The sequence below is a fragment of the Centruroides vittatus genome, unplaced genomic scaffold, assembly GCF_030686945.1.
Source record: "Centruroides vittatus isolate TY-2023 unplaced genomic scaffold, ASM3068694v2 contig_990, whole genome shotgun sequence".
Taxonomy (NCBI): Eukaryota; Metazoa; Arthropoda; class Arachnida; order Scorpiones; family Buthidae; genus Centruroides; species Centruroides vittatus.
Window position 1 is genome coordinate 680535 of NW_027122659.1, and position 17092 is coordinate 697626.

Genomic DNA, 17092 nt, shown 5'->3' on the forward strand with positions numbered 1-17092 from the left:
TTTAATTTAACTTATAATGATAATTATTGTTACTGGATATATATAATTCTGTTCTTTTCAGTTAACCTCTGGTGATCTAATGATGGATATTGATTTTTGTTCTGAAAAATACACAGTAAATTATATGAACTAATTATGAACTAATTGATCATATTCAATTAATAATTCTCTGAGAAAGGAAAATAAAATTTTTTTGAGAAAGAAGGAAATGTGCTTGTATTTCTTTTGTGTTGTTTTTTCATAAAATTGGAAACATGGAAAACAGCTATATTGTAAGTTTTAAAATATTTCGTTTTAATATTAGACATATTTTATTAAATAAATAGTTTCAATATATAATCTGTCATTATATTGCCAAAATTGATTTACCTTAATTCACCACTACATTATCAATATTCTAATGTTGAAGTAAGATTCATATTATTGGGTGTGTTTTATGGTAAAGCTGTTTAAAGCAGAAGTTTCTAAATCATGTTTTAACTGCTTTAAGTTAGCTGTTGTAGTGTTAGTGCAGCAAAGTTTTGAAGCACTGAAGATAAAATTTAAGATGGCTACCACAGATGTATTTATAGAATTGTAAGATATTTGTAAAATTTTTACATGGAGAAAATGTCATCAATTACCTTCAATATTATAATTTTTATAACATCAGCTGCAATTTTGCACCATTTCTGTTTATAAGTTTGATTTATACAAAAATAATGTTAAAAACTGCAAAACAGTAGTAATAGAACTGTTTACTGTTTTAAAAGTGAAAATTACTTGAAGTGACCTCCAGCAGCCTTACTAAAGCAAGTCTACCAGACAATACACCCATTGAATATGTGTCTGCTCCAATTAGATTTAAAACATCTGTTATTACTTATGTAGAAGAATGTTTTTGTTTGTCCCATAACACTCCCATACAAATGCTGAAGTAACCTGACAAGAGTGAAGTAAGTGAAGTACATTTAAGACACCTTGACTCATAAACAATACAGATACCTTATTAAGAAGACTGCTAAATAAACTAATGCAAACATGCTAAATAATAGCTAGCAGCTCTTCTTGATACATTAGGCAACTTATCCAGTGCAACAAAATAGTCCTTATCTAACTCTCCTCTACAGATACCAGTAGGTTTGTCACAATCAGTTTGGATTCATCTGTGAACCAGACTAGGTCCTGTGGACAAAAGGTCATCCTATCCTTGTGCCAGTCCAGACAAGTAGAAAAGACTATCAGATAGTGCCTGTCAAACATAAAACAAGGTAACATCCCATTGAACCTATCAAAAAGATGTCTTCCTTTATCATGTAAAACTACAAAATAGCAAAAGATCATTTCAAGAAGCTAGGTTGCATTAAACACTCAATTATACAACCAACACACTTTTCCAGCCAAGGATTGGTTATCTGACTAACATTTTTAATTCAATAAGGCCAAATTGGTAAAAATGTCTGATTGGGTTCAACACCTTTGCAACCTGGAAGCATTAGAAATATATAAAGCTGGCCTGGCCGGCAACTGTATTAATGCAAAGGATGTTGCTAATATTTCGTATGCATGGAGGTGGTGCTATGAAAAAAAATGAGAACAACACTAGCAGGTAGCTAATGTTTCTACACTAGTAATTACATCTTATTATTTATGTGTGGTGATGTAAGGATATTTTTATCACTATTAGTACGTATGGTGAAAATTATTTTTCAATGTTTAAATATTTTGGAACTTAAAGCAATTTTTAAACACATTCAAATTCCGGTTTTGAATTTATACTGGTCAATAGCCTGATGAAGACCAAGTTTATGGTTGAAAATGTTCTAAATCTGTTTGTTCTGGGATATAAAAAAAGGTTTTTTGTATGTTGATTTACCCTTCCCAGGGATTGTGCAAGAAGTTGTTTTATTTTTAACTCAATTTATAAGTCTGCCTCAGGTCACCACAGAAGTCGCATTCCAATTTTTAAAATAATCAAAAGTTCTGTAGTGTCCCAAGGCAGACTTATAAATTGAGTCAAAAAAGTTAGTCAGATACCCAATCCTTTGCTGAAAAAGTGTGTTGGTTGTATAATTGTCTATAAAATCACATATACATATACAATATCTTTTCCTTTAGTTTTCTCCCATTCATTCATTTTACATTTAATTCATGTTTTAATTGATATTGTTAGACACTCTTATTTGTATCTTGAAAGCTATTAAAATTCTAGGAATTATTTCCTATCTAAATAAAAATATTATTTTTGGAGAACTTTGATAGTCAAGGCACAAGATGCAATAATTGTCATTTTAATAAGCTATAAATTCATTACTCTTTGTATTATTATTATTATTATTATTATGAAGCAAATTTTGACAGATAAAAATAATTACTTATATTTTAAATTGGTAACCCTGACTCAATTGTGTAATGTTTTATTTTGTTTGCATACAACAGCATTTTTTTTTTTTTTTGCTAACAAAAGTGAAATTAAAGTCATTGTCACTACAGTTTTGGTTTATTTATTTTATTTTTTTAAACTTCTTAGTCAGGTCCATTTCTGGGTTGTTGACCACCAAATGCAAAAAAATATTGCCACATTTATTAATTTAATATTATGTAATTAAGAACTTGATATACAGTGTTTACTTTTATGTCTATACAGTAGAGCATCGGTTATCTGAATATCGATCAACCGAAAGCGTTCCAGTCAGACTGTATTGTGCTGAATCGAACGTTTTTGATACTAGATTAACTTTTAAAGTATAATTTTTTTGTTTTTATATTTTTCAATATTTCTCAATATTTTGTTTGTACAAAATGAAGAAATAATTTTTAACGATACATAGCCACAATCATTATTATAAAAATTTTTGTTAGGCTTAACATCGACGAAAATTGAACGTGAAACAACACGCAACGGAGAAAAATTTCAACATGGGGATATATTAATATACTATTATTGGGATATACTAATATACTATATTAATAATGTATTTTTTTGTACATAATTGGTTATCTGAAAAATCGAGTTTCCGAACAACCCCAGTCCTCAATTGATTCGGATAATCGACACACTACTGTATTCTATTTATCTAAAAGGTTAATACTTATGCAAAAAATACATTTCTTCATTATATTTTCAGTCTGGACTGGAAGTCACTTAATTTAAATTCAAAATTTGTTCATGAACAGAGTTAAGTAGATGAAAATCAAGACCAGACACAGAAAGTTTAGAGATTGGAGGCCCAGTTAACTATGTACAGGTTTATGCACAGTTTGGATTGGAAATCATGTGATTTCAATTCAGAATTTTTACCTTACTATATATAGCAATTAATTTGGTGTAGAATTGATCCTTATGGTAAAACCAAGATCAATAATATATCACTCGATCCTCTAAGGTGTACAATATTCATAAGATCTCACATTTTCTGTGATTAAAAGTTATGTGAAAAATAAAGTTGTCATTTTTATTTAAATTATGGTGCCAGTTTTGTTTATTTCTCAAATTTTTTGTTTATGGATTCTTTTTCTATTACAGGATACTACAAATATGTAGATTTAATTTATATTTTGATTATTTCATACTCATCAATCAAAAATCTCTTATTGTCTGAGAGAGAACATATTCAGTAGGTTCTGTTCAGTTTTATGCCATTTGATTTTGGGAATATGAAAATGAATGCAAGGGTAGAACAATGTCTTTTAGAAACTCTTACTCTAGTGTTTTCGATAATGTGTGTCTAACTCTAGAGAGTTTTCCAAAAGAATATTACAATATTTTTATCAGAAAGAAAACATATCAATGAAACTCCATAGTGAATTCAGACATGTAGATAAAATATTTCATTATTGAAAGGAATAGGAATGTTTTGGGACAAGTGTAAAACAGTATACTATATATACTGTAAGTCTTAAATATAAGTGGTGTTTCACTGTAATTGGAAATAGTGTATTCTGAATTGATTTTAAAATATAGTATAAATATGATATATGTAGTATTGTTGTAATTTCTAACTTCATATTTAAAATCCAAAATTTTTGGTGTTATTACTGTTTTGTTATATACAATATAGTCTACATAAAATATAATGTTAACTATTTTATGAGTTTTTTGAAATAAATAAAACTAATTAATAAATGGGCATTTTGAACACCTATTCTAGAATTTTTAATTGGTCAGAGGCCAGAGCATTGGCAAAAATAGAAGTCTGTCTTTTGTTCATGTTTATTTTTTGATTTAATGTCTGTTGTCAGTTTACTATTATTTATTTGGAAAAATTAAATCAAAGCCATTTTACTTTTTAAAGAACAAAAACAAAGAGTGAATTTGGATTATATAAAGTTTACAGAGTAAAATTCACAAATTCAGAAGAAACCCTAAATTACACTAAATCTGAGTGTCTTCACAGTTTGACCCCTTCCATATCTCAGAATTGGACAATGTACAGTACTCTAAGGAGGACTATAAGGTCTACAACAGAACAGGTCAACTTTTATTCTGAGGTTGCTTGTGTCAGTATGAAAAAAAATATATTAAAAATCCTTTTGGTGACAGCATAGTTATACAACATATGTTAATTCAAACTTCAGGACAATACCTATAATTAAAATTAACAGATTACAGAAAATATATATATTTCATTAGCCTTCTCTATTTCATTCTGAAGTACATAAAAGTAGTGTTTGTGAAGTCAAATTATATATATACAAATATAAAAATATGGATATATAATAGCTGTTTAATGATGTAAGTAATTTAATAAATTCTAATTTATAAGATTAGAAGCTAACAAATGAGTTCTCTGTATGATATGTAATTTCCATTTTCTTACTTGTGAAGCATGGAATAGTTTCCATGAGTTAGTAACCATGTACAGATATACCTTGAGTTATGTCATTTCGAGTTATGTCGTTCTCGATTATACGTCGTTTGTCAAAAAAGTATATGGAAAAATAAAAATCAAGTTTAAGTCATTTTGTTTGACTTTACATCCGTCCGCCACAAATATTGAAGTCGTAATATCACTAGAAAAGCGTTAAAAGCACATAAAATCATATTAAAATATGTACATTTACAGTAAATGTTAATATAATCATCATAAATCCTAGAGAACGAAACATGAAAACACCTGTGTTTCTGTGTTGTCGTCTTATTTAGCGGTCTTTAAGTGCTCATTATTGGCGTTTTCCATGGTAGTTCTAATATCTACCATTTGGCCTCGTCGTCAGCATCACTCGATATTGGTAAATTTAATATAAATTAGTTTATTTTCTACTATCACAAAATAATTTTAATAACTGTATTTGTTATTTAACCTTAAAAAATAATCTTATTTTATAATGTCTTAGAGAAACCACATTCACAAATAAAGAGTCCGCAATGTACTGTAAACATCACCAAATTGTAAACATGTACAGTACAGTACATTTACAAGTATGTATGTACGTACACATGTATTTGTAAATTTAGATTACTTTTTTCTGTACTATATTAAAAACTAAAATTTATTTGTTTGTAAGCTTAAAATAGATTCTTATTAACCATATATTATTAAAAATGCATTTATAAATAAAATACAGAACTGGGAATGGTAATTTGTGATTTAGCCAAGTGACAAGTAAATTTGGAGATAAATTCGACTTATATTGCCTCTCCTGGAACAAATTACTGACGTAAGATGAGGTATACCTGTATCATTGTCAGATGTAAAACTATTATCAGAATATCTGAAATTTAAAATAATTGTCAGATAGTCCATTGTTTGAATCAAAAACTTGTGAAACTTGACAATATTTTTTAATGATGTAGATTAAGTGTGTGTGTTTTTCTTTAAGTTATTACAACCTTAAAATCAGTCAAATCTATGAATAGGCAGAAAAATAGTCAAATACACAAAAATGTCAAAAATAAATTTTAACCATACTTTTACAAATTGCACACGCAAAGAAAACACACATGCAAAGTGAAAAAGTACAGCACAAAAGTTATGGATTAAATATGTAAATGTGCCAGCAACACCAACCAATGAAAGTTGTTCATGTGGAAAAAATTGCAAATAAAGACTACTGTAACAACAAAGAGCATATATAAACTGCTGCAGAATTTATCAAAAACTAGAGTAGTTAAGGTTTTTTACTGTAGGCATAAGTGTGGTCCTTAAAATGCCATGAAGCAAACTTATTTCAGATCTTGTGCTGCAAATTATAATTCAGCACTATGAAAATAGGGAGTTGAAATGTACGACTGCATTTGTCATATGCTTTCGCAGTCAACAGTCTATGGTATACTTACCAAATACAAATTAACTGGAACCAGTCATCCTGAAAAGCATGTGCAGATTCAACTCACATGAATTCCATATCCTTTATTGCTATATTTGGACAAACTGATGCCTAACAATTGCAAATCTGACACTGGGCAAAAATTAAGTTCCAAAAGTCTGTGTCTGAGTTGTCAGTGTGCAGATATGTTTGCTGAACTACAGTTTCTATAGTGCAAAGTATAAGCTCTATCATAATACATTTGTGAAAATAATGTGTTTAGCATAGGCTTGCTTATATTTAGACTGGACTATATTACTGGAATTAAGAACCATTCACCATTGTGAATTAAACAAAAATTAACTTTATTAAACATTGTGGTGGTGATGCCAAAAAATTCATTTGCTGAAAGGATGAAGAAAATTATCTCTGTAGTAGTGACCCCAGAGCTAATAGACAATGTATGACAGTGCTTGTTACAATTACTGCATAAGTCAATGCAGAAGTTGTCCTGACAGATCAGAACATTTTTCATATTAGCATACCATGCAAACAGAAGATTAAAGTTGTATCCATAGAGAATAAACATTGCAAGAGTTGTAGTCATTAGATTGTGAGAAGCATGTGCAGTTCTGTAGGTGGTTCCAGAAATTTGTTCATAAGCATATTGCTGTACTGTAACAATAAATTTTTTACAGATGAAGCTTGGATTTATATAAATGGTTGTGTGAATGTGCAAAATATGATAATTTGGACTAGTGAAAATCTACATTAATTGCACCAAGTCCCATATCTGGTCTCATCTTTCATCTATCTATCTTTCTGTTCTTGAGATTAAGGAAAGACAGATGAATAGACAACAATGGGAATTTATAGGTATTCAGTTTTTTCAAATTGCAGCCCAACAAATTTGCAAAACAGAAGATCCTACAGTAACAGCAGTTCTAATTTTCTGTTTTTTTTTTTTTTTTTAATTATCTGGATTGTTGCTTCTTTTAAATATAACTTTTGGCAACTTAGCCCATAGCCCATAGTGGTCTCTATAAACTTATTGTTGTTTTTACTAACAGATAATAAAATAAAAACACCCACTAATACTTGTAATCCAGTTAAAAGGAACCAATTTATTATAAGAACAAATTTTTTCAACTATAAGAGCCATTGTCAGGTTGTAGAATTTCAGTGTGTACATATCTTCCTCATACACACCGGGGTGTATAATATATAACTAGAACTCACTTGTGCCTGTGACCAGTGTGAAATTAATTAATTCAAGTTAACGAACGTTTTCTGGACACCTTCCGTGTCCTTCTTCAGGTTAAACTGCTGGATTCTATTATTTTTAAAAAACTCCGTTCCGATCTTTTAAGAACGAATTCGAACTATCATCATTCGAATTCGTTCTTAAAAGATCGGAACGGAGTTTTTTAAAAATAATAGAATCCAGCAGTTTAACCTGAAGAAGGACACGGAAGGCGTCCAGAAAACGTTCGTTAACTTGAATTAATTAATTTCACACCGGTCACAGGCACAAGTGAGTTCTAGTTATATATTCAGTGTGTACTTTTATATTGCAATCTCATCCAGTTTTGCAGCATCTTTTAATCTACATGGCTTTACCAGCCAAAAGATAATAAAATCTTTAAGTCTGCTTTACTAATAAACATTCTATATATTTTACTTGTTCAAAAAATAAACAAAAATAAAAAGGCTAAAGGGACCTCAATGGTCCTAATAGTGAAACATGAGATAAATAGATACATGAATACAATATGAAAAGCTTTGTAGTTACAATAAGTATTGAAATTGTTCACCGTTTTCTTGCAGACATAACTGCACCTGCTGATACATTCCTAGCAATCTTCTTCAAAGTGCATTCAGTTATTGTCTGAGTAGCATTTATGTTTGTGTATCTTCAGCTCATGGATTGTATGAGGGTTATTCACACGAACTGTACATTATTCAAGAACTCCCATAAAAAGAAATTCAGCAAACTTAAGTCTGGCAACCTTAGAAACCATAGACCCCTTGAAATAAGCCTGACATTGAAGAATTTCCTGAGTAGTGCCATAGGCTCATTGGCCATCAAACCTTAGGGGCAGGGGGCCCTGATTAACCATATATAAACTTTCAATGCAAACTGGAAGTCCTGTTATTTCAATTAAAAAATTTTCTCCTGGAAAATGTTAGATAGATGACCAGCATGACTCTATTATTAAAGGAAAAGTATGATGTACACAGACAAGCCACTACTAATTTGAGGTGGAGAGCATATATTTTAAAGTAAATAAATCAAAAAATGATTAGAAATTGCAGCTTGACATTGTGATGTTACAATAAATAATTGCTCGTTAACTTTTGGATTATCTTCTGCCATTTGTATTTAGTTCTCTATAACAAGGTTTCACATTACACAAGATTTTATAGGAATCTAAATACTATGTTATAATAGGTTGCCTGTATTAGAATTGAGTTTGAATCTTTGAATGAATTAAGTTTTATCAATTTCAGAAGTGCTTGATGAATCTTTGAAATAATTTACTTTAAAATAGTTATCCCACAGAGCAATATATTTATGTCATGTAAATATAAAGCATTACACGAAATCGGGTCAATACAAGATTTGTGTAAATTAAGTCTTTCCTTGTTTCATGAAAAAAAATTGTTTTCATTGTGGAGATGATGCAAAGCTAATATATTATCTTTCCATCTAGTTGTACATTGTGGTGCACGACAATAATTCTTTAGTCTTTTTTGTCATTGTAAATTATTAAAACATAAGTTATTTGTCTTTCCCTGTTTGTTCTAATTAGAATTTTTGCCACTGAGTGTGTTGATTTAGCTGGAAATGCTAATGACTTATGATAACAGAGCTAAACTATGTTTATTTACTAAAGATATTTATATATTCATAACTACCAATGATTTTAGCTTCACTGTAATAAAATTGCTTATATGCATACATATTTATATTACAATTATTTTTTAGATGAGTAAAAATTTCAGTTTGAAATAATAAAATATTTTATACATATATTCTTAGCTTTATTTATTTATTTTAAATATAATTATTATTGCAAGTTATTTATACTGATTTAAAAATAATATTATGAATACATTTGAAAACATATTTTTTAAAACTTTTGTATTTTAAATTATATTTGTAAGTTAAATATTTAATATGAAAATCAGTGGCACATGTTAGGTAAAGTAGACCAATTTAAACCATCTTAAGAGTTGACATAATTTTATGTATATAATAATTCTGTAGTTTGTAGTGTGTTTGTTGTTATTGAAATCATTTATTTATTTTAAAAATATACCAGTTTTTTTAAATGAATATTATTATTTAATTAGAATAAATTTAAAATAAATAAATTAGAATATAAGATACAAAAATGATAGTCAAAACACCTCTTAGTAGATTGGGTTGATATAATAAACACTTCAATCAAAAGCCTTAAATTATATTCCAGTAAAATTTAATTTGAAAAAAATTTTTTGACACATCATAAATGATATCAAATGATGTTATTAGAATAAAGTGGTTTCTTCAAATTACAGTAGTTTAAATTAAATACTACATACCATGCATATAGTGTTCCAGCAAATAATATGGAACATTTTTGGTCTCTTTCAGTCTTGAACTTTACAGAATGTTAGATTCTATTTTAGAATGTTTTTTAAAAATTGTTTTCTTTTTGACTTCAACTAATTTTTGAATATTTAACATGTATGTGTTAAATATTCAAAAATGATATTCAAATATTCAAAAATTCATTTTACATATACTCTACAAATTATTGGCGAGATTGAGGCCGAAGTTTTAAATGCGAAAACGTGTATGTTGGACGTTCGGTGCCACTTTCTTGTAAGCCTAGAAGTTTGACAATGGCATTTGGATAGTCAGTGGAATTATGCTCGACATTCCAACGCCATTGTCAAACTTTAGGCTTACAGGAAAGCGGCGCCGAACATCCGACGTACACATGTTTTCACGTTTAAAACTTCGGCCTCAACCTTGCTATTATTATACAATAAAAATTAAACAAATAAAATTATGACAAAAAGATACATGTGCATAGTATAAAAATAGAATCTCTAATGTTCTTTAAAGTCTGATGCTTGATGCAGTCCCCTAAAAGAGGACAAAAATGTTCTGTTTTGTATTTAATTCAAATACATATTATTTGCTAGAAGATTGTATGCATGGTATATGGTGTTTAATATATATACATATTTCAGCTGGTATAGACTTTTACATTACAGTAGTTTAAAAGTAACTTGATAATCAGCATAAATAATTGAAAGAATAATCAACATAATCATCTGGAATAAAAGAATGCCTAGGCCAGTTCTTTTCTTCCAGGTGATTCTAAAATTATTAAAATTATAATTATTAATTTAGATAAGAGATGGTGCCTAATATCTACCTCTAGTAATAAATTACTAAGTATTTAATCATTAAATAGTGAGTGGATTTATAGCTCGATTATTTAAGGCGATTGTTTAGTTATATACAGCCGACTCCGCATAAGTCGACACCCGGATAACTCGTCACAGTAGGTTAATTAGTCAGTTTTCTGTGGTCCCGGCCGACTTACGTAGGCAATAATGTTATTAACATTAAAAAACTCAGTTTACTCGACATCGTTTAACTTGTCACCACTGGATAAATCAACATACTTTTTCTGTTTCACACTTTTTTGATGTTTGATAAGTCGACTCCCCTCCTGAAAAAATGAGTTCACACCGTACAATAAGCTGTGTGGTGTGAACTCATTTTTCAGGGGGGAGTCGACTTATCAGAATTCTAAAAAGTGTGAAACAGAAAAAGTATGTTGATTTATCCAGTGGTGACGAGTTAAACTATGTCAAGTAAACTGAGTTTTTTAAGGTTAATAACATTAATGCCTATGTAAGTTGGCCGGGACCACAAAAAATTCACTACGTAACCGACCAATGACGAGTTATCCGGGTGTTGACTTATGCGGAGTGACTGTATTTATAAATAACTATTAGAAATAGACACAATATGTTAATAAATTAATTTATATAAAGGCTTGTTCAGTCATATCCAGTAATTTAGTGAAGAGGTTAGTAGTCACTTACACTATTAAATGGTTTAGTGCATAAGAAGTGTTTGGATTAGTACAGTTGAACATTCAGTGAGCTTTGAGATGGACAGATGTAGATGTATTCATGTAGCACTGAATACAATGGCAGATTCAAGGGGAGAGCTATAGGGGCATAAGCCCCAATAAAAAGTTAAAATTTATTTGTTTGAATTTCAAAACATTGTTTAAAAAATTTACAGTGGAAAATGTGGTTTATTGAATGTTCTGCAATACAGTTGTCATGCATGTTAATAAAAGGCCCTTATTAATTATTTAAATATTATTTATTTTTGAGTTTGGTCCTCTTTGGGTATTTCTGGATTTGCTGCTGACTGAATAATGCTATAGGGTGGCCAACCTTTTTGGAAGCAAGGGTGCGATTAAAAATTTTTATGAACATTGTGGGTGCAACAATATGTAATCACATCACATATGTTTATTGTTAAAGTTGTTTTTAATTTTTTTAATTATTAATTATACTTTCTTAAGATTTTTTTCATTTAATTTTTGTCATTTTTAATTTTATTTTATAGGTTAAAATAATTAAAAAAATTTGTAATAACTATTTTATTGAACAACATTTATTACATAATACATGAAAAATTATTATTTGTTAATGAGAAGGTTGAGACTGTATTTCTTGACATAATTTTTTAAAATCAGGAGAGTAATTTGATATTGCTACTCTTAAACTGTCATTCATATAGAGTTATTTAATATGCCAATGAATAATTACTTGAAAATTTCAATTAATAAATAAGTAATAAGTAATTTCAAGAAAATTCTGCTTAAAAGCTGGATTATGAAATTGATTGGAAATAAAATAAAAAAATTATTTTAATTTATCGGGAATTGTGTCGTGGGTGCATAATAAATCGCTTACCGGTTCACTTGCGCCTGCAGGTGTGGGGTTGGCCACCTCTGCTATAGGGAATATTGAATATTGAACTAATGAACTTTACTAAAAACAATGCTATTTGAACATGTTTCATTGGTTAGTGATAGTAGGAGGTACTTCCATTTTCAATTGAAAGAAGGGGGCCTTGAGGTTCCACTCATAGGTACGACCTGGAGGTTGGAGGGGAGGTACTGCTAGTCAACCAGGAAAAATAGAATTGAATGGATTTACTAAATTAAATTGTTTTACTAAACTCTTTGGCTAAATTTCACTGTTTACACACAATAAATTACAAAATTATTGCCTATTACAACTAAATTACTGGATAATCTCAACAAGCCTTAATCCACAGTATGATACTTAATGTTTTTAATCAAAAATTATGTCATATTGTCAAATTTGTGAATTAATTTATTAATATTTGTGTTGAGCTGATTCTCAACAAAAAGAAAAGCTGATTCAATTTTCAAAATAACATCGCTTTCTGGAAACGAAAATTTATTTGTGTACAAGAATGTTTTAGTCTATTTTAGGGTAACATTAGTTTATAAATACAAATGTTCAAAAAATACAGAGCTTAGAAATTGCAGGTCTGTTTGTGCTGATTATCAACATTTGCTTTTAGTCATTATAAAATGATATCATTAATTTACATTATTTAATAAAAGATCATGACAATTTAAGTATTAATATTTATCACAAATGAAACAAATATTAAATTTTAATTATTTATTTTTAGCACCAGTCAGCAGAATTATTAGAATTAACTTTAAATACAAATGTGATTCAAGTTACAAATGTTGCTCCTGCAGCAACATTGGATCAAATGCAGACATTATTCAGTTTTTTGGGAGAAGTAGATGAAATAAAGATGTATCCTGCTGAGTATGTAAATTTTCTTTTTTTTCTTTTTTAATACTATTATTTTTTAAATATAAGATTATATTACTAAAATAAGGAAATCATTTGTTGTTTGTGCATTTAGAAGTGTTCACTAGACTTATGTAAATCAAAGCATTATCTATTATTGTAAGGAATCTAAATTCAAATTGTATCTTCGTAATTTATCATCATTCTTTTTGTTAGAGAATTTTTTTCCATTTTCATTCATGCTAATTGAACCATGATGAATCTGTTCTGTCTGGGGTTGATCAGAATCAGGCTCATCATATATTACCATAGTACCACACGAGGATGTGGGGTGCCATAAGTTACAATACACACTACTGTGTATGAAATAATAATAATTCAAAAATACATAACTCTATCATAAATCAAGGAGAGATTATATTCTGAAAAACACATTGTAAGTCAAAAAATATCACAAGTCGAAAATAAAAATAAGTATTTTATTTATTTATTTATTTATTTATTACGCATACTGGATTTTTATTCCTTGATGCGGGGAGCAAAACCATCTCCCAAAACAAAACACTTAAATACAATAAACATAATCAAACAAAATTGTACAATGATAAATAACAATTTAGTTGTAAAATAAATTATATAAAATTTACAAAATCAAATACAGTAATTAAATACAGTTTAAAGTTCGGGAGCATCTGTCAATATAATACAAAATACCAAAAAATAGAAACCAAAATGGCAAATTGCTTACCTATAAATAGAAAAAAAATTAGTATCGAAGACACAGCACTGACAGATGCTCCCAAACAGCACCAGCAACAAGGCTAGATTTATAGTAGAGGAATCACGCCCCCTAAAACAAAATACATTAAATTTATAACAAGGTTTCGATAAAATTTTAAGAAAAAAAGACCTGGTAAGAACTTTGCAACCAAAAATTTCTTTACGTAACACTTTAAGACGCCCACATTTAGCCAGAATATGCCAGGCATCCACAATTTCTTTCTCAACACAAAAGTTACACAATTCTCTCGAGTAATTATTTAAAAAGTTTAACGAATTACACCTAGCCTGTATAAATAAACACAAAATATTAAGGGAAACATCTTGATTATATAAAGAATTATCAAAAAACGTAACATTCAAATTCTTATACCAACAATTATATACGCTTTTATTTATTTTTTCATTTATATTATATAAAAAATTATCAAAAATGTTTACAAGGAGAAGAGACCAGTCCATTAGATCCAAATCATCATTAATAAAATTAATACCATGATTATTGCATGTATCAATAAGATAACGTGTCCAATCTATAGACTTTTTGTTAAGTATAAATTTCAGACAAACCTTACTCAGACGATAATCATCGAGCTTAGAAATTCTATTAATCCAATTTCTTATCCTACTAAATATTATAAGTTTTATAGGGGTCAAAGCACATTCCATCATAATTAAATAACCTGGTGTACAACGAGGTAAATAAAATAAGTTTTTAATAAATTCAGTCTGTATACCATCACCATTAGTCAGATTAAAACCCCAAATCTCTGAAGCATATAACAAAGAGGGCAAAACCACAGTTTTCAATAAACGTAAATAATCTCTCAGATTACGTAATTTGGCAGATCTCCCCAACTGAATGATTTTATTCATCAATAATCTGGCATGAGTTCTCTTATTAGTGTAATGCGTATGGAATAAACCATTAGACGAAAATGTAACACCCAAATATTTGTAATTGGAGACAACTTGAATTGGAGAACCCTTAAACCACCATTTATCTGCCCTCGCACTCTTACCTCCTCTTCGAAAAACAACAATCTTGGACTTATTCAAATTCAATTTCAAACCATTTTCATCTAAATAAATTGCGAATTTATCAATCAATCTTTGAAGTCCAACCACAGAGTCAGATAAAATTACAATATCGTCTGCATAAGCTAGTATTTTAATTTGGAAACCATCTATTTCTATACCATCACCAGAAGAATTAATAAAACCAAAGAGATCGTTCAAAAAAATACCAAACAAGATTGGACTCAAAATACAGCCCTGCTTAACACCAGTCTTAGAAAACATTAATGGCGAACAGTTCCCTCCAACTCTTACCATAAACGAGGAATTTTCATACAAAGCAACAAGTAAAGATATAAATTTATAACTGAAACCATAACGCAACATCTTAGACCGCAGCAAGTTCCTACAAACTCTGTCAAACGCAGAATATAAATCAACAAAAAAAGCATACATCTTCCTCCGTTTCCGTAAAAAAGTTTTCTGAATAACCGTGTACAAAACAAAAATATTATCCAATGTGGAATAACTAGCTCGGAATCCTGCCTGATTCTCATGCAATATATTATTAACTTCTAACCACCGAATCAGTCTTCTATACAAAATAATACAAAACAATTTCGAAACACAAGATGATAGCCATATACCTCTATAATTACCAGGAACATCCTTCCTACCATTCTTAAAAATCGGAATTAGAATACTCGTCTTCCAAGACTCCGGTATTATCCCAGTATCAAAAATCTTTGAGAAAAGACACAAAAGATGTGGTCTCAGCATCTCAAAATTCCAAAATTCCATCGGGATCCCATCAAAACCTGGCGCTTTATTTGGCTTATACCTCCTCAGAGCATCATTAAGCTCACCTGCAAAAAATTCATGGTCCAAAAGTTCATCATACCAATTCCTACAATAATTAAAAATAGAAAAATCAACAAAATAAGGGTCCAGGGAACCAAATAATAAAAATAAGTAAATAAATAGGCTATATGCAAGGTTATACAGTAACATTGCATATTGTATGACAGCATTTCCAAACCTAAAATCCAGTGAGTAAAATAAAAACATTTATTGAAGAACAAATGTTTGCAACCTTTACGAAGGCCATCTTCAGATTCTACTGGTAAAATGCAAATCAAACATAAAAGAAATTAAATAACATTCGTTGTGTATGAAAGTCACATGCACAGGAATGCAGTAATACATTATAAAATAAAAATGATTAGAAAAGAAAACAACATGTACAAAAAGGTTAAATGCTTATAGATAACAAAAAGTCAGAATAAATATACTTTAAAACAACTGGAGTGCTGATATATAATAATAAGATATGAACATAATATATATATACTAGCAGGTAGGCCCAGTGTTGCTCGGGCAAAAGTAACGATAGCGAAGATTAAAATTATTACATTATAGTCACAAAAGGAAAAAGTAATTTCATCAACAAACTAAGTATTTCTAAAGAAAGGTCAAATTTGAAAATCGAATGTTCTAATATTGTTCAATTTTCATCGAATGTTCTAAAGAAGAAAGGTCGAGAAAAACCGAACTAATCTGTTTAAATTTGAAAATTGAATATGTTCTAACATATTATCTTTTTCTTTCTTTCTTTTTTTTTCTCCAGTGCCGGTAAATCTTGCACATCGCTTTCTCTTATTCTCCATTGTTACTTCACACTTCCATTGTTACTTGACACTTCCATTTTTGATGGAAGTGTTAAGACTTAATCCTGTCCCTCTCCCCTGTGGGGAGGTATTTCGAAAAATCCCTTCTTAGTGTGCGTCCTCGTGACGTACCCTAACTGTGTACCAAATTTTAACTTTTAACTCCTAACCGTTTGGGCTCTGACACTGATTATTATTATTATCAACTCGTTTCAGTTATATATATATATATATTAAGCCAGAACTATTTACAAAACATATGTTGTTCATATCTTATTATTATTTATCAGCACTCCAGTTGTTTTTGAGTATATTTATTCTGACTTTTTTGTTATTTATAAGTATTTAACCTTTTTATATGTGTTTTTTTTTTTCTTTCTTTCTTTTGTAATTGTTTTTATTTTATAATGTATTACTGTGTTCCTGTGCATGTAATGTTCATACACAATGAATGTTATTTAAATTCCTTTTATGTTCAATTTGCATTCTACCAGTAGAACCTGCAGGTGGTCTTT

General features: G+C 29.2%; 1 protein-coding gene across 4 annotated transcripts in view; it reads left to right on the forward strand.

Moving 5' to 3' along the window:
* Srp54 (splicing regulatory protein 54) overlaps window positions 1-17092 on the forward strand; it is an 88226-nt gene that overhangs the window by 14891 nt on the left and 56243 nt on the right. For 3 of the 4 annotated variants that reach the window (XM_067283542.1, XM_067283545.1, XM_067283543.1), the window contains 2 exons: window positions 62-272; window positions 12983-13128. In XM_067283542.1, coding sequence (XP_067139643.1) covers window positions 255-272; window positions 12983-13128 — 164 coding nt within the window. In that variant the 5' untranslated portion in view covers window positions 62-254. The remainder of the gene's footprint in view (window positions 1-61; window positions 273-12982; window positions 13129-17092) is intronic. The other variant, XM_067283544.1, reaches the window with a different exon arrangement.